The 27,039-nt window shown below is 43.0% G+C and overlaps 1 protein-coding gene across 3 annotated transcripts; it reads right to left on the reverse strand.

Annotated features, from left to right (window-relative positions):
• Positions 1-80: 80 nt before the first annotated feature.
• Positions 81-27,039, reverse strand: TMEM198 (transmembrane protein 198). 3 transcript variants are annotated; one of them, XM_040441115.1, is made up of 5 exons: positions 26,726-27,039; positions 14,915-15,170; positions 13,273-13,848; positions 1,941-2,140; positions 81-1,679 (listed from the first exon to the last, which is right to left on the reverse strand). In XM_040441115.1, the coding sequence occupies exons 2-5, from the start codon at positions 15,075-15,077 to the stop codon at positions 1,536-1,538; spliced, it is 1,083 nt and encodes a 360-aa protein (XP_040297049.1). In that variant the 5' UTR covers positions 15,078-15,170; positions 26,726-27,039; the 3' UTR covers positions 81-1,535. The 3 variants fall into 3 exon arrangements, with proteins under 3 accessions (XP_040297049.1, XP_040297050.1, XP_040297051.1); XM_040441116.1 differs by lacking the exon at positions 26,726-27,039 and adding an exon at positions 26,327-26,525; XM_040441117.1 differs by lacking the exons at positions 14,915-15,170; positions 26,726-27,039 and adding an exon at positions 13,939-14,028.

The following is a 27,039-nucleotide window of genomic DNA, read 5'->3' on the forward strand; positions in this document are numbered from 1 at the left end:
GGACCCCCTCCGATCAGATGCTGATGATCTATCCAGAGGATAGATCATCAGTTTAAACAAACTGTAGAACCCCTTTAAGTTTGTGTTAGGGCAAAAATTATAGCGTGCTACCCCATTATAGGAACACTAAACATAGAAATGCACAATTTTTTTTTACAAATTATCTTTTTCTTTCCTTTGACATTTTGTATCATATTACAATTACAACTGTGTTTCCCAGGAGATCAGTCATGTCCCCGCTCCTCCTCCTCACTGTCCCTTCTGGATGCAAGACAGGTGGCTGCAGCAGGAGCCTCTCCCCTCTACAGCAGAACACAAAGACTGTTAAGCCCTGCTTCAAAGCCAATCCTCACCAACCAACCAATCCCCAGCCAGAAATGGAACAGATCAGGAGATCAACCCTGTCTGATACAGGATCCTGCAGATTAACCCATTTAGTCTCATTGTATATTTCTTGGTTTAATGTTCCTTCAGAAGAAATTTAAATCCATGTTTGCTACTATGGGCAAACATAGATTTGAATTTCTTTTAAAATTCTTCTTACAGAATTACTTATTTTGTCAGACCAGCAGCTAAATGGTGTTGAAACGTGGCAACCACTGCGATCGGCTCAGAGCAGTTCTTACACCAGAAGGGGGCGACAATGAGCACTGGGGAAAAACCCCCAGCTCCTAGGGTAAATATTATGGCTCACAAACATTCATTTATGACGTGGGATTGTACAGAACTGTGCTCTCATTGGGCAGGATCCACAAGTCGATACATTGTTGCACTGCATGAAGAGGCCATAAGCTCGTTATATCTACAGGGAAATGGGCAGGAGGCATGAGATTCGTGACCATGACAACTATGCCTTCATCCTTCTGTCTGTCATGCGCCACTACCAGCCATAACGCAACACGCATAATCCGCTCACTCTGTCACCCACCCTCACCCCATAACAGTATTTTAAAAAAACATCCATTGAAAAAACTCCAAAAAATTTTTGAATTTTACCAACCCAATCAGTCTTGTGGCTTTTTTTTCCTGAAATTGATGTTTTTGACCCTCTCCCGCTGGATCTTAGATTTCCTCAAAATTAATTTTTTTTTTAAATAATTAACTTTTTTTTTTTTTGACTGATTATATACACAGCAAATCTTTGTCCATATATCGGCACAAGAAAAAAAAATCATGCCCAGACGTCCTTAAACACGACACTGGAACGGGCCAGGTTTGGTTGACTCCCATTATGGTCCTTCATCCAGTGGATCCAGTTTTGGAGGGGAGAGGTGATGGAGGTCCATGTAAGGAGAGATCAGAGCTTGAAGTGGGACCGCAGGGAGGTAGGTTGGAATGTCTATGAGTGTGGTGTTTGTAAAGAGGTAGGTGGGAGTCGTCGCACAGTGTACGCAGCGTCCGTAGAGTCTTCGGCGTGTAATATGTCATGATGGGTTCTCACGGTCACAGTGTTGGAATTGTTACAGCGCAATGTCTGTGTGTTCTTGTGATTCCCTTTCCTCCTGGGTCTTCCTCCCCGCTCCTCTCGCTCTGTGCTATACTCGTACGGCTGATGCTGCTCCGGAGGTAAGTGGTACCCTGGAGCCGCAGTCATAGTCCAAATCCACCACTGTGTGAGCACCGGTCATCCGGCCCCGAGTTGAACCCGACTGCTGGTCTCGAAAACTCTGAATGTAGCTCTGGAGAAAAACAGGATCAGGTAATAAATGAGTCAAACCAGGAGCATAGCTATAGGAGGTGCAGAGATAGCAGTCGCACCCAAGACATTGTGCCTGACAAAAATTATCTGCATAGATAAGGAACTCCCACAGGGCATGGACCCCGTCCCGATTCCTCAAACAAAGGGTCTACAGAGGTTCTCAACGTCTTCAGTCACAGGTTGGGAGATGGATGTCTGTGGAACCCCTGTTTAACAGACATCCGACATTCTCGATACTCACCGGGGAGATCACATCGCCATCAAATCGCCGAATAGGAGTAGGTTTTCTACGGAAGGCTGGCTCAGGTGGATGCGGTGTTTTGTGCTGCGGGTGAGGATGATGATGATGAGGTCTCTTCTTCTTCTTCTTTTTCTCCTTACGCTCCTCTCTCTGCTTTATTTTCATAAGTTGTACCCGGCGCTGCTGCCGACTGATGATAACTGATGGGAAAGTAAGAATGCAAAATGAATACAAGTCTTATGACATACAGTATATATCAAAAGATGCCCAGGTTATACCAGCAAAGTCCATATCACTATATACAAGAAGATGTATAACTTATACCGGCTGTACATATATAATTATATACAGGAGATACCCAGGTTATACCAGCATGCTCCATATCACTATATACAAGAAGATGTATAACTTATACCAGCTGTACATATATAATTATATACAGGAGATGCCCAAGTTATACCAGCATGGTCCATATCACTGTATACAAGAAGATGTATCACTTATACCAGCTGTACATATATAATTATATACAGGAGTTACCCAGGTTATACCAGCATGCTCCATATCACTATATACAAGAAGATGTATTACTTATACCAGCTGTACATATATAATTATATACAGGAGATACCCAGGTTATACCACCATGGTCCATATCACTATATACAAGAAGATGTATAACTTATACCAGCTGTACATATATAATTATATACAGGAGATGCCCAGGTTATACCAGCATGCTCCATATCACTATATACAAGAAGATGTATTACTTATACCAGCTGTACATATATAATTATATACAGGAGATGCCCAGGTTATACCAGCATGCTCCATATCACTATATACAAGAAGATGTATAACTTATACCAGCTGTACATATATAATTATATACAGGAGATACCCAGGTTATACCAGCATGCTACATATCACTGTATACAAGAAGATGTATAGCTTATACCAGCTGTACATATATAATTATATACAGGAGATGCCCAGGTTATACCAGCACGCTCCATATCACTGTATACAAGAAGATGTATAACTTATACCAGCTGTACATATATAATTATATACAGGAGGTGCCCAGGTTATACCAGCTGTACATATATAATTATATACAGGAGATGCCCAGGTTATACCAGCATGGTCCATATCACTGTATACAAGAAGATGTATAACTTATACCAGCTGTACATATATAATTATATACAGGAGGTGCCCAGGTTATACCAGCTGTACATATATAATTATATACAGGAGATACCCAGGTTATACCAGCTGTACATATATAATTATATACAGGAGATACCCAGGTTATACCAGCATGGTCCATATCACTATATACAAGAAGATGTATAACTTATACCAGCTGTACATATATAATTATATACAGGAGATGCCCAGGTTATACCAGCATGCTCCATATCACTGTATACAAGAAGATGTATAACTTATACCAGCTGTACATATATAATTATATACAGGAGGTGCCCAGGTTATACCAGCTGTACATATATAATTATATACAGGAGATGCCCAGGTTATACCAGCATGGTCCATATCACTGTATACAAGAAGATGTATAACTTATACCAGCTGTACATATATAATTATATACAGGAGGTGCCCAGGTTATACCAGCTGTACATATATAATTATATACAGGAGATGCCCAGGTTATACCAGCGTGGTCCATATCACTATATACAAGAAGATGTATAACTTATACCAGCTGTACATATATAATTATATACAGGAGGTGCCCAGGTTATACCAGCTGTACATATATAATTATATACAGGAGATGCCCAGGTTATACCAGCATGCTCCATATCACTATATACAAGAAGATGTATAAGTTATACTTTGTTTAAAAAAAGGTGTAAAATGGCTTAAAAATGAATACTCCTCTTACAGATCCCTGCCATTTCCTGCCTCTTTAAAGGGGTTGTGCCTTGATATCAAAGGATAAGGGATACGTATCTGATCGTCGGGGGTTCGACCACTCGAACTATCTTCTTGGAATCATCGTTTAGACGCCCCTCAATGAGCTGCTTATTCCCAAGCTTGTGGGTAGAGGTTACGACGATATCATGGCGCAAATTCTCAATATTAAAATAATACCCCACAATGTATACAATAATTGATAATGTATTGTGCCACATAAGAAGAGCAGAGCCTTACGTGGTCAAGGATAGTATCATCCAAGTAATTAAAGATGCAACAACTTACAGTTTGGAAGATCAAGGGCTTGGATGCTTTGGCAAACGAGAAGTGAGGTCAGGAAGGGGGGGGGCCTTTCCCTTATGAATCCCTGAAAATACTACCCCTGACTATAAGCGGAGCACCCGCCACGAAAGGGGCGACCCCACCTCTCGGTGGCTAAGCCCTCGCTGTCACCTACTGTGACCCTGCCGAGGTGTGATGAATGCTTGTCCCGACGCGTTTCCCCAGTGTCCGCGCCTTACTACATCAGGATGCCATTACCATGCTGCCAGTATCATTGATGCCTATTGGATTATTTAGCTTTGGTCCCCTGATAAACCAGCTCGCATGACACTGGGGAAATGCGTCGGGACAAGCATTCATCACACCTTGTCAGGGTCACAGCAGGTGACAGCGAGGGCTTAGCCACCGAGAGGTGGGGTCGCCCCTTTTGGGGCGGATGCTCCACCTTTAGGCAGGGGTAGTATTTTGAGGGATTCATCAGTTAAAGACCCCCCCCCCCCAACCTCACTTCTCATTTGCCAAAGCATCCAAGCCCTTGGTCTGTAAGTTGTTGCATCTTTAATTACTTGGATGATACTATCCTTGACCACGTAAGGCTCTGCTCTTCTTATGTGGCACAATACGTTATCAATTATTGTATACATTGTGGGGTATCACTTTAATATCGAGAAGTAAAAGTTTTATGCGAAAAGTCATTATTTTCTCTGTGATAGTTATTTCTGCACTTTTCAACGCTATAGATTTTTGTCAGTGATAGTAAATGGGTTTTTAAGTCTAATGTGTTGATTTTAGATCCACAATTTTGTGCAGATTCAGGTCCCAATGTAGCTTTATAAAGGTCAGAATGACAGAGCTCCAAATCTACACGATAAAATTCTGCTTGCCAGCAGCCACCACTAGGGGGAGCTCACAGCATACGACATTCAATGTATATATATATTTGCAGCAAGCTCCCTCTAGTGGTGGCTGCAATGGATTTGGAGCACTGTTGTCACGCTTTGGTGTGGGAGGGAAACACCACACTGAGCATAGGAGGTAAGGGGGGAACAGGCAATCAGGGCTGAGAACTAGGAAAGGAAGATGGACACCTCATAGTGAAAACCCTAACCAAAATCCTGACTGACTACCAGTATGAACAGACCCCAAAGGTAGGTGGGTTCATACACAGGAATACCTACAGTCCTATCAAGCCCTTTAGGACCCTGGTACTAATGGCAGGGACGAGACTACCTGTTCCTCCAAAAGGAAGGACGAACAGGAGTCTCCTTCAGGCCTAATACAAACAATAGGGAAATGCAACACACAGAACCCAAACAAAATATGCTCCGATGCTATCCCTTGCCCTGTGCTAGATCGCGCAGGGCAAGGGCTCTTTTGTTTACAATAACACACTGTGTTTGGTGATGTCACCAGTTCTGATAGGCGGGCTTTAGTGCTGCCCTAGCCGTTTTAATGGCTAGGGCAGCGCTAAAGCCCGCCCATCAGTGCCGGTGACGTCACCGGGCTTCCTGACAGCCCCATGGAGAGCACGGTTTGTCACCGGAACTTGTGAAAATGCCTTTGCCCTGCGCGATTTAGCGCAGGGCAAACGAGAGCATCGGAGCATGAACTGGAAATGGAGAAAATGGAGGTATGTCTGGGTTCAGCTCTGAACCCGGACAAACCCTTTAACTTTAAAGGAGCAATGGAAGCACCAGGAACTCCGCCGGGATCCAACCACGATCTATCCAAAGGTCCAAACAGAAGCTATAAACCGCACAGCATCGTGGGAGAAGCAACTATAAATAGAGAAGGTTAAATGACCCTAATAGCCACACCTGGGGAAAGAAGGGGAGGTAGGCACCAGAAACAACAACACAGACGTTATTTGATCCAAACGGAAAACATGTCAGATCAAACCGCGTGTTGCCAGTCTCACTGATCTCCTGCCACCTGTCGCGGGACTGTCCGTGACAACTGTATCGGAAAATCTCAACTCTGACGGCTGTAAAGATAAATTGAGAAATGATTTACCATAAATTTTTTTATCTATTTTAATTGAAAATCCTTCTTTTAATTTATATGCAAAGGGGGGCTTAAGTGCCCGAAGGGTGAGCCGAAGCCGCTGGATGCACCTTAGGTTCTCTGCTGTGCAAAGATGACTCCTTCCCTTGACTGACAGGGCCAAGCACCATCAGCATCCTCTTACTTGGCCCTGTAATCCCGGACCTGAGCCGTACTCTCCACCACTGGTGCATGCACGGTTATCCTCAGATGTAGATGTACTGCGAATGTGCTGATTGCAGAATGCATGGCGCAGGTGCGGTAACTGCAGGGACAGACGAGAGCACGATCTGCATAGCAAAGCTATGCTTGTGGCCAGCAGGCTCAACCCTATGAGGCATTATGTCTGGTTTCATAGGGTTGATCTTGCTGATAGTGATTTTCTGCCCTCCACCAACCCCAATTTTAATTAGAATAGTGTTTATTAATATAACGTAAAAATCCACTCCCTGCTGTATGACTCTGCGGTCATGTGCCGCCTGGGGACACGTCACCACTGAGACCAGTGAATGGCTGCACCGATGCACGTGACCCCATCTGGAAGCCACACGTCGGGGATGGGAATACCTCAGTACTGGAACAGAGCAATGAGGGATCGGTGAGTGACAGTAAACAGTTTCTCAGGTCTAATTAAAAGTGGGTCATTTAAAGCCACTCATAGGGACAGGGTGGGACGACCAACCAATGTGTATGAGGGTCATCAAAAGGCCGATGTAGAAGAATTAGGCATGTTGGATTGCAGCATGCTCGGTCCTTTTTCTCCACCAGAGGAGTCTGACTGTGGCTTGATTCCCTCCCTTCATTAAAAAGACATGGTGGCGTTCTTGTCTATGGGGACGATGGTGTGAATAACGAGTATCGTAACTATATGTGTGGGGGGGGGGGGCTTTAGCAAACTCATCTTTCTCTAATCCCTGCTTCACCTGCAGAGCCAAACATCTCAATCCTTAATCTACACGGGAACCATCATCTCATTTGTAATCCAAAATCAACAATAACATCAGAAAACTGACATCAAAGGGAATATGTTAGATATATTTTCCAATACTAATTAAAACTAGATCGATTTTCCATTTTTGTGACCTGCTTTTAATTTCTGATTGCAGGTATACAGTATTTGATTTGATTTTCGGTACATACGGTATAGGGGCGGCCATCTTGTCTGAGATTTTGAGATAGGCTTAACAGCAGCCACATTGACCATAGACAGGAGATGACTTCTACAGGGAAGTGTTGTGAGCGTGCTCTGTGACCTGTGCAGAGCTCATTGTGCAGGGAGGGGGAGTAAGTAAGCTTTTGTGAATGATGGATCCTGTGTTATCTATTTTATTATTTTATTATTATTTATTATTATTAAAGCGCCATTCATTCCATAGCGCTGTACATATGATAAGCGGTGCACATACATAATACAGACAGTTGCACTAATCATAAACAAGACGAGTTACAGACTGGTACAGAAGGAGAGAGGGCCCTGCCCGCGAGGCTTACAATCTACATGGTATGGGAGAAGGACACAGTAGGTGCGGGTGAAGTTGGTCATGGCGGTATAAAGGCAGCAGGGTCACTGGTTGTAGGCTTGTCTGAAGAGGTGGGTTTTCAGGTTTCTTTTGAAGGATTCCACTGTCGGTGAGAGTCTGATATGTTGGGGTAGAGAGTTCCAGAGTATATGTCTATTTAAGTGTTATCCGTCTAAAGTGATCTCTACAGAACAGGGAGTCAGTGTATTATTGGGCTAAAGGTCCCCATGATGATAAGCTGATGTTACATCATCTTGGGACCCCCAGATTATAATATTAAATTACATACAAATTCATTGTGGTGCAGTACATCTCTACAGCCTGGTGGTGGCGCTCTGTGAGCACTAGAGGAAGGTGAAGCCCTATTTGTATTGTAATGAACTGAACAACAATGCAGATTAAATTACTCCGATTGAAAGTCCCCTCCCGCGTGTAGAAGAATCCACCGGAGGGCGATACCAGTTCATTGCGATCGCTACTTAAAGGGGTTATCCCATCTTAGACAATGGGGGCATATTGCTAGGATATGCCCCCATTGTCTGATAGGTGCGGGTCCCAGAGGTGGGACCCGCACCTACAAGGAGAACGGAGCGGAGAAAGTGGAGGAGGGCGCACTGCGCATGCGCAGCCGCCCTCCATTAATTTCTATGGAGCCGCCGAAAATAGCCGAGCGCTGGCTCGGCTATTTCCGTCGGCCCCATAGAAATGAATGGGAGCGAGGCCGCTCATGCGCGGTGCGCTCCCATTCACTTCAATGGGAGAGGCGGGGAGCTGCGCCTGGTGGTGGACGGATCCTGGGAAACCCGGGGTCCTCCAGCCACAACTTTACCCGGCTCCGTTCTCCTTGTAGGTGCGGGTCCCAGAGGTGGGACCCGCACCTATCAGACAATGGGGGCATATCCTAGCGATATGCCCCCATTGTCTAAGATGGGATAACCCCTTTAATTTCAATTTCTGTTATTATTTAATTCTAGGATTTATGGCACAGGAAAAACTGAAAAATAAAGGTGATTTTGTAAATCCTGTAATGTTTCTAACCAGAAGAAACTTATAAAAGTATGAAAACTGTTTTGGAATATCTTCTAGGCAGAGAAGCTACAGCCCCAAAGCCCCAGGCTGCACTACTGAGACATTTTGATGATAGCAGGATATAAGGCTACAAGGCAGAAAAGCCTCAGGTACTCCCACTTACCAGAAAATCAAGGGTCCGCCAGTGTCACCCTTCATTCAAATCTATGGGAGTTACAGAAGGGCTGTGGACCCCCAACTATGTCATGAGTTATATGGTGGGAAAAACCCTTTGAAGGGAAAGTTCACCGGCTAAACCTAAAGTGGAGCAACCGCTAACAGCCACAGTTAAAAGTCCATCCATTTGTGTATGCAGCCCCTATGCAGAATGATATGCTTTCATGGTAAGAAACTACTAAACTAGCTCCGTGTAGTCTGATATAGTTATAGCTCCGTGTAGTCTGATATAGTTATAGCTCCGTGTAGTCTGATATAGTTATAGCTCCGTGTAGTCTGATATAGTTATAGCTCCGTGTAGTCTGATATAGTTATAGCTCCGTGTAGTCTGATATAGTTATAGCTCCGTGTAGTCTGATATAGTTATAGCTCCGATAGTCTGATATAGTTATAGCTCCGTGTAGTCTGATATAGTTATAGCTCCGTGTAGTCTGATATAGTTATAGCTCTGTGTAGTCTGATATAGTTATAGCTCCGTGTAGTCTGATATAGTTATAGCTCCGTGTAGTCTGATATAGTTATAGCTCTGTGTAGTCTGATATAGTTATAGCTCCGTGTAGTCTGATATAGTTATAGCTCCGTGTAGTCTGATATAGTTATAGCTCCGATAGTCTGATATAGTTATAGCTCTGTGTAGTCTGATATAGTTATAGCTCTGTGTAGTCTGATATAGTTATAGCTCTGTGTAGTCTGATATAGTTATAGCTCCGTGTAGTCTGATATAGTTATAGCTCTGTGTAGTCTGATATAGTTATAGCTCCGTGTAGTCTGATATAGTTATAGCTCCGTGTAGTCTGATATAGTTATAGCTCTGTGTAGTCTGATATAGTTATAGCTCTGTGTAGTCTGATATAGTTATAGCTCTGTGTAGTCTGATATAGTTATAGCTCCGTGTAGTCTGATATAGTTATAGCTCTGTGTAGTCTGATATAGTTATAGCTCCGTGTAGTCTGATATAGTTATAGCTCCGTGTAGTCTGATATAGTTATAGCTCTGTGTAGTCTGATATAGTTATAGCTCCGTGTAGTCTGATATAGTTATAGCTGTGTGTAGTCTGATATAGTTATAGCTCTGTGTAGTCTGATATAGTTATAGCTCTGTGTAGTCTGATATAGTTATAGCTCCGTGTAGTCTGATATAGTTATAGCTCCGTGTAGTCTGATATAGTTATAGCTCCGTGTAGTCTGATATAGTTATAGCTCCGTGTAGTCTGATATAGTTATAGCTCCGTGTAGTCTGATATAGTTATAGCTCTGTGTAGTCTGATATAGTTATAGCTCCGTGTAGTCTGATATAGTTATAGCTCCGATAGTCTGATATAGTTATAGCTCTGTGTAGTCTGATATAGTTATAGCTCTGTGTAGTCTGATATAGTTATAGCTCCGTGTAGTCTGATATAGTTATAGCTCCGTGTAGTCTGATATAGTTATAGCTCTGTGTAGTCTGATATAGTTATAGCTCCGTGTAGTCTGATATAGTTATAGCTCCGATAGTCTGATATAGTTATAGCTCTGTGTAGTCTGATATAGTTATAGCTCTGTGTAGTCTGATATAGTTATAGCTCCGTGTAGTCTGATATAGTTATAGCTCCGTGTAGTCTGATATAGTTATAGCTCCGTGTAGTCTGATATAGTTATAGCTCCGTGTAGTCTGATATAGTTATAGCTCTGTGTAGTCTGATATAGTTATAGCTCTGTGTAGTCTGATATAGTTATAGCTCCGTGTAGTCTGATATAGTTATAGCTCTGTGTAGTCTGATATAGTTATAGCTCCGTGTAGTCTGATATAGTTATAGCTCTGTGTAGTCTGATATAGTTATAGCTCCGTGTAGTCTGATATAGTTATAGCTCCGTGTAGTCTGATATAGTTATAGCTCTGTGTAGTCTGATATAGTTATAGCTCTGTGTAGTCTGATATAGTTATAGCTCTGTGTAGTCTGATATAGTTATAGCTCCGTGTAGTCTGATATAGTTATAGCTCCGTGTAGTCTGATATAGTTATAGCTCCGTGTAGTCTGATATAGTTATAGCTCCGTGTAGTCTGATATAGTTATAGCTCTGTGTAGTCTGATATAGTTATAGCTCCGATAGTCTGTAGTTCTATCACTAGCCGTCTGTCGTCTATTGCTTGCTAATCTATCATGACTGCAGGATCAGACTACACAGGGTGTGTTTGTAGTCTGTTACCATGGAGATGCATAGGAGCTGAAGGCAAACAACAAGAGCAGATTTTTAGGCTGTTTTTTTGGCGCTTTTGTCAATTTTCTTTTTCAGTCTAAAAAAAAAAGCAGATGTTAATAGCTATATAAATCTACATTTTTTGAGTCCTTTCTTCTTTTTTTTTTATTTTTCGTTCCATTTTTTGGTTCCATTAAGTTTTTTCAAATCTCAGCATGCTCTGACTATGGTGTTTTTGGACTCATTTTCTGGCATTGTTGTTTTTGGCTATAGACATCGATTGTTTTTTGCCCCTGACTTGAAAAAAAATTCAATAATGTTTTTTTATGGCGCTCTTACAGTGTTTTTATTTTTCAAAAGTCCTTAATTAGAGATCTACAGGGGAACTGACATCGGTGGGGGATATATACTATTGTAAACAAAAAATCCCATAAAAACACATTTAACATAAAACAAAAAACACAGGCGGTTTTTGCACTAAAAAAGAAAAAGGGCAACAAAAAGTAGGTGTGAAGGAGGGGTAATTAGGCTTTTTTGGCATTGGAACAATAAAATGCGTGACTGCAAGAGAGAATCTTCCTTTTCAGATTTTGAGATTTAGTGTTACAGATATATGATCTGGTGGTTAAGTACCATTGACTTACACTGATTTTCATGCTGTATCTGTTTGTTTTTTTTTGTTAGTGAAAAAAAACGGATCTGGCGCCCATTGACTTACAATGTTTTTCATACTAGTTCCGCTTTGTTCAGTTTTGATTTAATACAACCAGATCCGGCCAAAACGGATGGATCCGGATATATTAAATGGCATGAATACATTTAATTCCGGTTTTGAGATCCTCTGCCGGATCTCAAAACCGGAATTAACAACGCAGATGTGAAGGTAGCCTTAGTTAGATGTGGGTATAGTAAACTAAGAGGAGGTAAGAACCCCCTCTATGGTGTCTAAACAGATCAAATGGAAAGGGTCTATAAATGAGATAACCCCTTCAAGTCCTGAAATGCTTCTATAAAGTAAGCTGCAGTGTTTCTACCTCAAAACTACCTATAAGGAATCGGTCTCCTTCTCCCTCTGGCAGCTGACAATACAGTCCCTTCCTCCTTCCCCTCCAGGAGGAGTTCTCTTGGGTATACTGCCATGTTAGGCTACATGCACATGAACGTTGTTTGTTTCCGTGTCCGTTCCGTGCTGTCCGCATCAGTATGTCCATTCCGTAGCCCCGCAAAAAAAAAAAAATAGAACATGTCCTATTCTTGTCCGTTTTAGGCATTGTTACAATGGATCCGCAAAAAAAAACGGATGGCATATGGATGTCACCAGTTTATTGTTTTTGCGAAACCGCAATTTGCGGACCACAAAACACATACGATCATGTGCATGTAGCCTTAGGCTACATGCACATGAACGCTGTTTGTTTCCATGTCTGTTCCGTTTTTTTTGCGGATAGGATGCAGACCCATTCATTTCAACAGCTCCGCAAAAAATGCGGACAGCACTGTGTGTGCTGTCCGCATCAGTATGTCCGGAACGTAGCCCCGCAAAAAAAAAAAATAGAACATGTCCTATTCTTGTCCATTTTAGACATTGTTACAATGGATGGCATCCGGTTTTTTTTTTTGCGGATCCGCAATTTTCGGACCGCAAAACACATACGGTTGTGTGCATGTAGCCTTAATGTGAGATTCTGCTCCTTCCCTGACAGGCAGGGCAAAAAGATGTTTCTATTGGCTTCCCCTGCAGGGACTGAGCATGTGTGACCACCAGTACTCGGATCATTAGGTGGACGTGCACATTGCTATACACATTGAACACCAGGTGGGGCCATACCATGTAAGTCGTTGTCATATCGTTTCACTGCTGCAAAACTGAGAAAAAACCTTGACCCTTATCAAGATGATGGTAAAAATATCACCATGTGTGAATACGGTCTGAAGGCTTACAGGAGAATCGCACTTAACATTGACTTCGAACCTATTAGATGACAACAATGATGGGCAATTCTGAAAATGAAGTGACCATTCCTTCGAGTGTTAGTGGTCCCATCTTCATATGATGCTTCAGATGAGATATTCATGGGCAATGTTCCTTTAAATGATGAACGGCTTGGTACCTACCTTCTGTGTGTGAGTATCCCTCGGCCGTCACTTTCCACTGGACCAGGACTCCCAGTAAACTAAGTACGGGCCAGATGCCGAGAATAACCCAGCTGTACCAGCACATGGGCTGCGGAGGGTCCACCTTCATGCGCTGGTACACGTACTGCACCAGAAGAAAGAGCTCGATGAAGTAATCCACAGTCACTGTCATGATGGCGCTGCCGAAGACGGCAGTGGAGAGGGTGGTGAAGAAGCACTGCCACTGTAGGGTTAGCACTGCAAACATCATCCCGATCCCCAGAAGCAGGGCCACCGGGACCCAGACAGTGCGCGGGTGGTAGAACTGCTCCATGACTATCAGCGTGGCTATGGCTAGGAGCAGTCCGAGCAGTAGGCCCACCATGAACAGTCCCACGCTCCTCACCAGCATGGTCACCAGGCCACACAAGATGCCAATCCCAAGGCCAATGCCCACACTGGCTTCCACACTCAGCTGAGTGTCCAGGACCCGTTCCTTGTAGCATAGCATGAAGATGACCACAGAGCCAAACATGAGACCCGTCAGGAACATGACAGCCTTGAAGCACCGGTAGCCTGGAGGGACAGAAGAGGAGGATGACATAGTCATTATACATGGACAATATGGCGCTTCAGTCTACATACAATGTATTATACTCCAGTTACATCCAAAGCTACGCTCTGCTGGCATCCTGGAAGCTCTCAGGTTACATCATCTGAAATGTCACTGGATTCCCCTGCTGGAACAGTGTCTTTACAGGGCGCGCTCTGCTGTGATGCAGAAACTACATCTCCCACAATGCAACGCAGCAGAGAGCATGACACTATGGCAGCGCAGGTTAGACGTCTGCTTGCGTCTGTCAGATCCGCCTCTACACATCCGTCTTGGCAGTCAGCAGAATTCTTTATATCACTTCCTAACATATTTTGTGCTTCGATTCCCTATGATGTTCAAAACCTCTGCTTCTCCTCAGTGAATGGAAACATAATTCTAAAGCCCCAGATGGCGGAGACGCATCCTGTTCATGTCCAGTGGACATGGAGAGAGTTCAAACAGCCCTACACAGGTGTGAAATGATCAGGACAGGTAAATGGGAATGTTTCCATTCACTGACAGCAAGCGGAAACACAGTGATCACACTTAAAGGGCATCTGTCAGCTGATTTGCACCTATGACACCGGCTGAGCTGTTACATGTGCACTTGGCAGCTGAAGGCATCTGTGTTGGTCCCATGTTCATATGTGCCCGCATTGCTGGGAAAAATGAAGTTTTAATATATGCAAATGAGCCTCTAGGAGCAACAGGGGCGTTGCCATTGCACTTAGAGGCTCTGCTCTATGGGTAACTACTGCACTTTCTTCATTTTGATTTACACTGCCTGGTCCTGTCAATCAAACTGAAGAGGATGCAGCAGTTGCAGAGAGAGCAGAGCCTCTAAGTGCAATGGTAACGCCCCCGTTGCTCCTAGAGGCTCATTTGCATATACTAAAACCTCATTTTTCTCAGCAATGCGGACACATATGAACATGGGACCAACACGAGTGCGTTCAGCTGCCGAGCGCACATGTAACAGGTCAGCCGGTGTCATAGGGACAAAACCGCAGATAGACGCCCTTTAAATCATGCCCATGGGTCACTTACCAAAGAAACAATAGATAATTCCGAAAAGGCAACACATCGCGCAGACGACGGAAGGGACGACCTGGTACCTCCGCTCTATCTCCTGCTCACAGGAGGGAGGCCAGTCCTGCCCCGGCTCAGGGGCAAACTGCTTAAAGTGAAAGGCTTGCATAGTGGCGGTCATATCTTCAGTAGGAGACCCCGGATGTCCTGCGGCCCACCTCAGCGTCTTCTCTGCATTAGGTCGCCGTCTCCACGCAGCGACTCGTCACCAGTCCTAGAGAGAGGAGCGTGGAAAGGGTTAAAAGGGTCCATAGAAGCGCAGTGTGCCGGCGACACAATGGGAGCAGTCAGGATGAGCCGCACGGTAGACAAGATTTCCAGGAACAGGAAGCTGCAGATGCTTAGGATGCAAAGACGCTCGGTAATTCTAGGAGTACGGGAAAGAAGGAGAAGCTAACGCATTTCTATCAATTTTACTGCCCACGTTTATGTCAATGAGCTAAGAAACTGTAGAAATCTATGTAAAATTGCATTTACCTGTGCACTAACCGCCATGACCCCATATCTCATATCTTGTTCTCTAGTCACAACCAAAGCTGTTTTCAAAATTCTGATGGTTGCCCTTGGAAACAGACTACAGTTTACATACATCCCACAGTCATATATCAACATAACCAAGTTGAGCGAGTCATTTGGCACCCCCTCAAGAGGTGTTATACATAGTACTGTATATTAGATATTTAAATATGCCCAGCCCCGTGCCTGGCATTCATAGCTTCACCCGCGGCTCCCTCTGTAGGTACAGCCCGTCTCTCCTCCTCCTTCATAGGGATTACACTTGAAAGCCTCCTGTGATGTGATGGCAGAAAGCCTCTTGTGCGGGGCAGAGCTGTGAACTGAGCTGGCACAGCACAGGGATAACCCGACTCCGTGATGCCAGGGGCACATGAGTATATAGGGTGGTGCAGGACGTCAGTATAGACATCATGCAGAACACAGACCCCAAACATCCCTGCTGATGAATACAATACCCTGCCTGTGACTTCTAAGCCCGTCACCCATTGTGTGACCCCCGCTGTGTGACCCCAAGCTCATCAACCATTGTGTCTGTACTCGCCCAAAGCCCACCATCTGAGGTATGTCACAGTGCAACAATAAGCGATGGATAGATAGATAGACAGATAGACATGAGATAGATAGATAGATAGATAGATAGATAGACAGATATGGGATAGATAGATATTAGATAGATAGATAGATATTAGATAGATAGATAGATAGATAGATAGATAGATAGATAGATAGATAGATAGATAGATAGATAGATAGATAGATGATATGATGAGATAGATAATAGATAGATATATAGATATATAGATAGATAGGAGATAGATAGATAGATATATAGATATGGGATAGATAGATAGATAGATAGATAGATAGATAGATAGATAGATAGGAGATAGATAGATAGATAGATATGGGATAGATAGATAGATAGATGATATGATGAGATAGATAATAGATAGATATATAGATATATAGATAGATAGGAGATAGATAGATAGATATATAGATATGGGATAGATAGATAGATAGATAGATAGATAGATAGATAGGAGATAGATAGATAGATAGATATGGGATAGATAGATAGATAGATGATATGATGAGATAGATAATAGATAGATATATAGATATATAGATAGATAGGAGATAGATAGATAGATATATAGATATGGGATAGATAGATAGATAGATATATAGATAGATAATAAATAGATAGATAGATAGATATGGGATAGATAGATAATAAATAGATAGATAGATATATAGATAGATAATAAATAGATAGATAGATAGATCCAACCAATATCATCATACATACGGGTACAAACAACCTTCAAGACCATCAGCAGCAGATCGCGGAACAGCTGACACACTGCACAACAGAAGTTCCCAGCCAGTAAAATAATAGTGTCATCCCTGCTGCCCAGAAAGGATGTGCCCAACGATACCATCCAAACCATTAACACGGAACTAGCAGCTAAGATCAGCTCTGTGCCAAACGTCACCCTGGCACAACACCCCGCCATCAACCGCCTTCATCTATATGACAGCAAACACCTCAATAAGCAAGGAGTCAGCCTCCTGGCCAAAGAAATGAAGGACATTGTACTAAACAGAACCCCCCGGCCTAGACCCTACACAGGCCAATTTGGAGACAACAGGGAAAGTCCACCGACAACACAAAGACCTCAAGTATCAAACGCCACACCACAAACAGGAAACAAGGCCCTGTACCCCAACGCGGGCCACCAGAGGCAAAAACCATGGAGGAAACCACCCGCCTCACACAGAGAAATACAGAGCCTAGACGAGATAAAAAACCTGGTCAGATCTTTATGTGGAACATTGAAGTGACTGGACAACACAAGCCTTATCTATCATACCAGAACCAGTCAGACCCCCAGCTCGTCTTATGAAACCCGCTCATTACAAGGTATAAGGAACCCGCTATGACATCCTTTATAATTAGCAGCTGGAACATCCAAGGTCTGAACGCGTCAGCCTTTGGATGTAAAGTAAATGATCCAGACTTCACCCAGAGTTTGAGAAACATTGACATTCGAATCCTTCTAGAAACATGGACTAAGGCAGAGAGCGAGTCCCTGGCACCCACTGGATACATGGAAATCTCTGTCCCGGCCCTGAAAAATAAAACCACCAAACTTGGCCGCTGTTCGGGAGGAAAGCTAGTGTGGTATAAAATGGAGGTCCATGAGCAGATCAGACCAGTGAAACAGGGAAACAGTCATATCTGGATCAGAATAGACCGCTCCATCCTCACCTCCCAGTCCGACATCTACCTCTGTGCGGCCTACATACCACCACCTGAGTCCCCTTACTACAACCCAGAATGCTTTGAGATCCTGCAAAGGGAAGCCGCCTACTATCAAACCCTGGGCAAAGTCCTTATCATGGGAGAACTCAATCCCAGAACAGGCAGGGAAAGAGACTACCTGACCAGAGATGGAAACATCTATATACAGTATATGAAGCACAGACCGACAGCTCAGGACATACAGACAGGAACAGTTACGACAGCACGGTAAATAAAAGTGGCAAAAAATTGTTGAATCTTTGCCGAAACCTAGGACTCCACATTCTCAACGGTCGCACCAAGGGAGACTTTCTAGGAAGGACTACATTAAACTCCCATGTGGGTAGCAGCGCAGTGGACTACGCCATCACAGACATGGACCCAACAAACATTGGGGCCTTCATAGTCAGCCCACAATCGCACTTGTCTGATCACAACCAAACATCCCTATATATTAAGTCCACAAACAAACCACCAGGACAAATACCTCAGCAGGCCGGGCTCTTCACACTACCTTCATTTTATAAGTGGTCCAAGACATTGGCTCAGAAATATAAAGAGGTGCACAATAAACCAGAAATCCAAGGGATGCTCTACTACTTCAACAACAAGGTGTTTGGGATAAACCCAGAAGGATTCAATCAAACTGTAAGAGATCTTAATAATATATTTTACACCATAGCAGAAATGGCTGACCTGAAAAAGTATAGCCACCTGAAGCAAAAAGAAGATAACCCCAACACTTGGTTTGATGAGGAGTGCAGAGCTGTACGGAAGACCTTAAGATTGGCCTCAAATAACAACCATAGAGATCCCAACAACACCAACCTGCGGGAAGTCTACGACACAGTGCAGAGGCAATACAAAACCCTCCTCAGAAGAAAAAAGCAAGAATATACCTCAACTAAACTTACACAGCTTCAAGATGCCCTCCAAGAACCACCTGGGCACAAATGAGGAGGGAAACAACCTCCATATTCAGAACGACAACATCTGGCTCCAGTATTTCGGAGACCTCGACAGAGACATCCCAAAAGAAGAACGTAACCCAGACCAAGAACAAATAAGGTCAAAACTGAAGAACATGGAAGTGATACTTAAAGATTTCCAAAATGTCACTCATAACACTGCAGGAGATATCAGAGAGAATATCAACAATAAGAGGTAAGAAAGCCAGCGGCACAGATGGCATCCCACCCGAAATGATTAAGTACAGCCCACCAGCAATACAGGCAGCCATAGCAAAACTGTACAACATTGTGCTGAGCGCTGGCTACTTCCTCCAAGCCTGGAACCATGGTGTCATAACCCCAATACACAAGAGCGGGGACAGGTATGACCCGTCCAGCTACCGAGGGATATGTGTCAGCAGCAATCTGGGGAAACTATTTAACAGTATCCTGAACCAGAGAATCCTCGGCTTTCTCACCCAGCACAATGTACTCAGTAAAAGCCAAGCAAGGTTCATGCCAATACACCGCACCACAGACCACATCTACACCCTGCACCGCCTCATCCAGAGCCATGTCCACAACACAAAGCAGGGAAAGATATACGCTTGTTTCATGGACTTCAAAAAGGCCTTTGACTCGGTGTGGCACCCAGGATTGCTCCTGAAGCTATTGGAGAGCGGAATAGGAGGAAAGACATACAACGCCATCAAAAGCTCCTACACCGAGAACCGATGCAGTGTGAAGGTAAATGGGAAAAGAACGGCTTACTTCCAGCAGAGCCGAGGAGTCAGACAGGGCTGCAGCCTCAGTCCAACTCTCTTTAACATTTACATCAACGAGCTGGCAGCGGCTCTGGAGTCCTCCACAGCACCTGGTCTCACCCTCCATGACACTGAGGTGAAATTTCTCCTGTATGCGGATGACCTTCTCCTACTATCACTAACTGAGAAAGGTCTCCAAGACCAGCTAGTCATTCTGGAGAAATTCAGCACCACATGGGCCCTTCCTATCAATTAAAGACCAGCACTATGGTGTTCCAGAGAAGGAAAACAAAGTCAGCCAGGCCCTCACCTTCACGCTACACAACCGCCCTCTTACAGCCACCAACAGGTACACCTACCCGGGCCTGATAATTGACCAAACTGGGAACTTCAAATCAGCTATTGAGGAGCTGAAAGACAAAGCATGCAAGACCGTCTACAACATCAGAAGACGACTGTACAACCTCAAAGCACCCGTGAGGGTCTGGCTTAAAATCTTTGACTCCATCATTGCACCAATCCTCCTGTATGGCAGTGAAGTCTGGGGCCCTCACACGTACCCCGACTGGTCAAGATGGGATTCCAGCCCAACAGAAATATTCCACCTGGAATTCTGTAAGCATCTCCTCTAGGTCCATCGGAGCACCTCTAACAGTGCCTGTCGAGGGGAGCTGGGCAGATGCCCTCTACACTTTACAATCCAGAAGAGGGCGCTATCATTCTGGGGCCATCTACATGGTAGTAGTGAAGGCTCCCATCACCATAAACCCTTGCTACACCAAGGGATCCCAGGCAAGGCAAAGCCCCAAAATCAACTTACTGAAACCCAGCCCAACCAGAAAATCACGCCACACCACCTCACAAAAGCCGGGATCAGGAACACAGTAAACAAAAGACAAGAGGAATACGTCAGTGAATAAGGGAGGAGATGAGAGCATCCAGAAGCTGAAGGTGTACCAGAGCCTTCAGAGAGACTACAAACTGGCCCCATATCTGGAGAAACTAGGGAACCCCAGAGACCGGAAAATCCTGAGCCGCTACAGACTGAGCGCCCACAGCCTGGCCATCGAATCCGGACGGCATCGACAGAGCTACATGCCTAGAGAAAGCAGACTGCACCAGCAGTGCCACCTGGAGGCGGTGGAGGATGAGGTCCACTTCCTGATATACTGTCCCAGACTTCAGCTCCATGGAGGAGGAAGAGAAACTGCCCATCCTGCTGGGAGAGGAAGAGAACACTGTGGACATAGCAGCACAATATATCAGTGCCTGCCACAGACTGAGAGGAGCCTGCATGTCCGCACTCCTTCCCCCCTGTCATGATACACCACGGACTCCTATACACCGACCCTGGGTGTGTCCCCATTTCTCAACCCCCTATTTCCCACAAGCTTTGGCAATACTAATGTATAATTTTAGACCTGCCTATAAAGCTTTATTGATTGATTGATTGATATTAGATAAATAGATAGATAGATAGATAGATAGATAGATATGAGATAGATAGATAGATAGATAGATAGATGATAGATAGATAGATAGATAGATATGAGATAGATAGAAAGAAAGATAGATACACTGAACAAAAATATAAACGCAACACTTTCGGTTTTGCTCCCATTTTGCATGAGCTGAACTCAAAGATCTGAAACATTTTCTACATACACAAAAGACCCATTACTCTCAAATATTGTTCACAAATCTGTGTCAGTGAGCACTTCTCCTTTGCCGAGATAATCCATCCCACCTCACAGGTGTGGCATATCAAGCTGCTGATTAGACAGCATGAATATTGCACAGTGTGCCTTAGACTGCCCACAATAAAAGGACACTCTGAAATGTGCACAGTTTTGCCTTACTGGGGGGCAGAAAACCAGTCAGTATCTGGTGTGGCCGCCATTTGCCTCACGCAGTGCAACACATCTCTGTCCCATAGAGTTGATCAGGTTGTTGATTGTGGCCTGTGGAATGTTTGTCCACTCCTCCTCTGTGCGAAGTTGCAGAATATTGGCAGGAACTGGAACACGCTGTCGTATACGCCGATCCAGAGCATCCCAAACATGCTCAATGGGTGACATGTCCGGTGAGTATGTTGGCCATGCAAGAACTGGGATGTTTCCAGCTTCCAGGAATTGTGTACAGATCCTGGCAATATGGGGCCGTGCATTATCATGCTGCAACATGAGGTGATGGTCGTGGATGAATGGCACAACAATGGGCCTCAGGATCTCCTCACGGGATCTCTGTGCATTCAAAATGCCATCAATAAAATGCACCTGTGTTCGTTGTCCATAACATACGCCTGCCCATACCATAACCCCACCGCCACCATGGGCCACTCGATCCAGAACGTTGACGTCAGCAAACCGCTCACCCACACGACGCCACACACGCTGTCTGCCATCTGCCCTGAACAGTGAAAACCGGGACTCATCCGTGAACAGAACGCCTCTCCAACGTGCCAGACGCCATTGAATTTGAGCATTTGTCCACTCAAGTCGGTTACGACGACGAACTGCAGTCAGGTCCAGACCCCGATGAGGACAATGAGCATGCAGATGAGCTTCCCTGAGATGGTTTCTGACAGTTTGTGCAGAAATTCTTTGGTTATGCAAACTGATTGTTGCTGCAGCTGTCCGGGTGGCTGGTCTCAGATGATCATGGAGGTGAACATGCTGGACGTGGAGGTCCTGGGCTGGTGTGGGTACACGTGGTCTGCGGTTGTGAGGCCGGTTGGATGTACTGCCAAATTCTCTGAAACGCCTTTGGAGATGGCTTACGGTAGAGAAATGAACATTCATTGCACGGGCAACAGCTCTGGTAGACATTCCTGCAGTCAGCATGCCAATTGCACGCTCCCTCAAACGTTGCGACATCTGTTGCATTGTGCTGTGTGATCAAACTACACATTTCAGAGTGGCCTTTTATTGTGGGCAGTCTAAGGCACACCTGTGCAATGTTCCTGCTGTCTAATCAGCACCTTGATATGCCACACCTGGGAGGTGGGATGGATTATCTCGGCAAAGGAGAAGCGCTCACTAACACAGATCTAGACAGATTTGTGAACAATATTTGAGAGTAATGGGTCTTTTGTGTCTGTAGAAAATGTTTCAGATCTTTGAGTTCAGCTCATGCAAAATGGGAGCAAAACTGAAAGGGTTGCATTTATATTTTTGTTCAGTGTAGATAGATTCATTTTTTCACCAAAGTGCAGCAGTCTTTTTATTTTTATTTATGCTTTGATGGTGGGTTACGTCTAAACTGCTGGCACTCCTTTGTTTGTCTACGGATTGTGCTGCCCTGGACTTTATCACTCTAGATAGATAGATAGACATGAGATAGATAGATAGATAGATAGATAGATAGATAGATAGATAGATAGATAGATAGATAGATAGAGATAGATAGATAGATAGATAGATAGACAGACAGATAGATAGATAGACATGAGATAGATAGATAGATAGATAGATAGATAGATAGATAGATACTGGTAGATAGATAGACAGATATCCAAAGAAATCGATTGAGACAGCACTCCAGAATGGTGAAAAATAGGTGGACTGCTTTATTCACCCAACTCACTTTATTAGATAGATAGATAGATAGGCCTCATGCACAAGACCATGCCCATACTGTGGTCCGCAAACCACTCACATCACAAGAAATGTCTATGCACATCTACAATACGGAGAAGAATGGGACATGTTCTATAATTTGTGGATCGGACATACAGATGTGGACAGCACATGAATGTCGTTGGACCCATAGAAATGAATAGGTCGTGTGCAATCCACAAAATATGGAAGTGTGTCAGGCCTTGGATAGGTAAAAATAGATAAAAGATAGATAGATGGAAACAGACACATATTATACCTCACGCTATATACAAACATCCTGTGGAAACCTCAAACTTTACATACACAACACAGTAAATAAATAATCTTCCCAATCAAAACCATAATCTGAACTCTACTGATGCAAGGATCATGTGATCCACCTGCCCTCTGTACACATGACATACATGCACGTGTCATGTAGACATCATAGTAAAAGACACTCTGTAAAACCATTATAAGATAGACAGCAGTGTATCAGACACTATATATACATGTATACAGCAGTGTATCAGACACTATATATACATGTATACAGCAGTGTATCAGACACTATATATACATGTATACAGCAGTATATCAGACACTATATACATGTATACAGCAGTGTATCAGACACTATATATACATGTATACAGCAGTATATCAGACACTATATACATGTATACAGCAGTGTATCAGACACTATATACATGTATACAGCAGTGTATCAGACACTATATATACATGTATACAGCAGTATATCAGACACTATATATACATGTATACAGCAGTGTATCAGACTCTATATATACATGTATACAGCAGTGTATCAGACACTATATATACATGTATACAGCAGTATATCAGACACTATATATACATGTATACAGCAGTGTATCAGACTCTATATATACATGTATACAGCAGTGTATCAGACACTATATATACATGTATACAGCAGTATATCAGACACTATATATACATGTATATAGCACTTATCAGACACTATATATACATGTATACAGCATTGCATCAGACACTATATATACATGTATACAGCAGTGTATCAGACACTATATATACATGTATACAGCAGTATATCAGACACTATATATACATGTATACAGCAGTGTATCAGACTCTATATATACATGTATACAGCAGTGTATCAGACACTATATATACATGTATACAGCAGTATATCAGACACTATATATACATGTATACAGCAGTGTATCAGACTCTATATATACATGTATACAGCGGTGTATCAGACACTATATATACATGTATACAGCAGTGTATCAGACACTATATATACATGTATACAGCAGTGTATCAGACACTATATATACATGTATACAGCAGTATATCAGACACTATATACATGTATACAGCAGTGTATCAGACACTATATATACATGTATACAGCAGTATATCAGACACTATATACATGTATACAGCAGTGTATCAGACACTATATACATGTATACAGCAGTGTATCAGACACTATATATACATGTATACAGCAGTATATCAGACACTATATATACATGTATACAGCAGTGTATCAGACTCTATATATACATGTATACAGCAGTGTATCAGACACTATATATACATGTATACAGCGGTGTATCAGACACTATATATACATGTATACAGCAGTGTATCAGACACTATATATACATGTATACAGCAGTATATCAGACACTATATATACATGTATACAGCAGTATATCAGACACTATATATACATGTATACAGCAGTGTATCAGACACTATATATACATGTATACAGCAGTGTATCAGACACCATATATACATGTATACAGCACAGTATCACACACTATATATATACATGTATACAGCAGTATATCAGACACTATATATATACATGTATACAGCAGTGTATCAGACACTATATATACATGTATACAGCAGTGTATCAGACACTATATATACATGTATACAGCGGTGTATCAGACACTATATATACATGTATACAGCAGTATATCAGACACTATATATACATGTATACAGCAGTGTATCAGACACTATATATACATGTATACAGCAGTGTATCAGACACTATATATACATGTATACAGCACAGTATCACACACTATATATATACATGTATACAGCAGTATATCAGACACTATATATATACATGTATACAGCAGTGTATCAGACACTATATATACATGTATACAGCAGTGTATCAGACACTATATATACATGTATACAGCAGTGTATCAGACACTATATATACATGTATACAGCAGTGTATCAGACACTATATATACATGTATACAGCAGTGTATCAGACACTATATATACATGTATACAGCAGTGTATCAGACACTATATATACATGTATACAGCAGTGTATCAGACACTATATATACATGTATACAGCAGTGTATCAGACACTATATATACATGTATATAGCACTTATCAGACACTATATATACATGTATACAGCAATGTATCAGACACTATATATACATGTATACAGCAGTATATCAGACACTATATATACATGTATACAGCAGTGTATCAGACACTATATATACATGTATACAGCAGTGTATCAGACACTATATATACATGTATACAGCAATGTATCAGACACTATATATACATGTATACAGCAGTGTATCAGACACTATATATACATGTATACAGCAGTGTATCAGACACTATATATACATGTATACAGCAGTGTATCAGACACTATATATACATGTATACAGCAGTGTATCAGACACTATATATACATGTATATAGCACTTATCAGACACTATATATACATGTATACAACATTGCATCAGACACTATATATACATGTATACAGCAATGTATCAGACACTATATATACATGTATACAGCAGTGTATCAGACACTATATATACATGTATACAGCAGTGTATCAGACACTATATATACATGTATACAGCAGTGTATCAGACACTATAATACATGTATACAGCAGTGTATCAGACACTATATATACATGTATACAGCAGTGTATCAGACACTATATATACATGTATATAGCACTTATCAGACACTATATATACATGTATACAACATTGCATCAGACACTATATATACATGTATACAGCAATGTATCAGACACTATATATACATGCATACAGCAGTGTATCAGACACCATATATACATGTATACAGCACAGTATCACACACTATATATATGTATACATACAGCAGGGTGTCAGGCACAGCAGGCTGTCAAATGTTGTCAGCTCATGTCAGAACATATCCCTATGACACAAGCCCTGCTCTCTGGCTACATCTACTCCCATGTGGATCTCAATGTACCAAGTGTTGATACAATGTGTCCATGTGAGGAGATGAGACCTGAGGCCTCCTTCATCCACCCACAGCCGACCTCACCCTCCTCATCCTCTGCTGCTGTCAGTGCTCACCCATACACAGACATGGGGGGGGGGGGGGATTTTAACCTCTTGCCTCCCAGGCTCAGGCCCAGCTGGCACATTATGGTGTGGGCACTGCCAGGGGGTGGGCTGCCAGGATTGGATTAGTAATAACAGGGGGCAGGTGGGGTGAGTCACATCCGTGGGAGGTGTCCTGGGAGACTTACCATAGTGGGGAGCTGTCACTAGATCCCTGCAGCAGATTCTTGCTGTCTCTTTTTTGATCTGGGCTGTCTCTGTGCAGTCTCTTCTCATCCTACTGGATGTGATGCAGTCTCTGATGTGCAGCCAGGGGTCTCTCAGTGCTGGCAGGCTGTGCTGTCACTGACTGTCACACGTCTCCCTGCAGTCTCTGGTACATGGTGCCTGTCTCTTCCATGCCTGGCATCTCATGTTGTTGGTGTGGGTCCGCTGGTCTCTTCTGCCATCACTCTCTCCCTCTCTTTGTCCCCATCTCTATTCTCTCCTTCCTTCTCCCTCT

The sequence above is a fragment of the Bufo bufo genome, chromosome 7 (genome assembly GCF_905171765.1).
Source record: "Bufo bufo chromosome 7, aBufBuf1.1, whole genome shotgun sequence".
Lineage (NCBI taxonomy): Eukaryota > Metazoa > Chordata > Amphibia > Anura > Bufonidae > Bufo > Bufo bufo.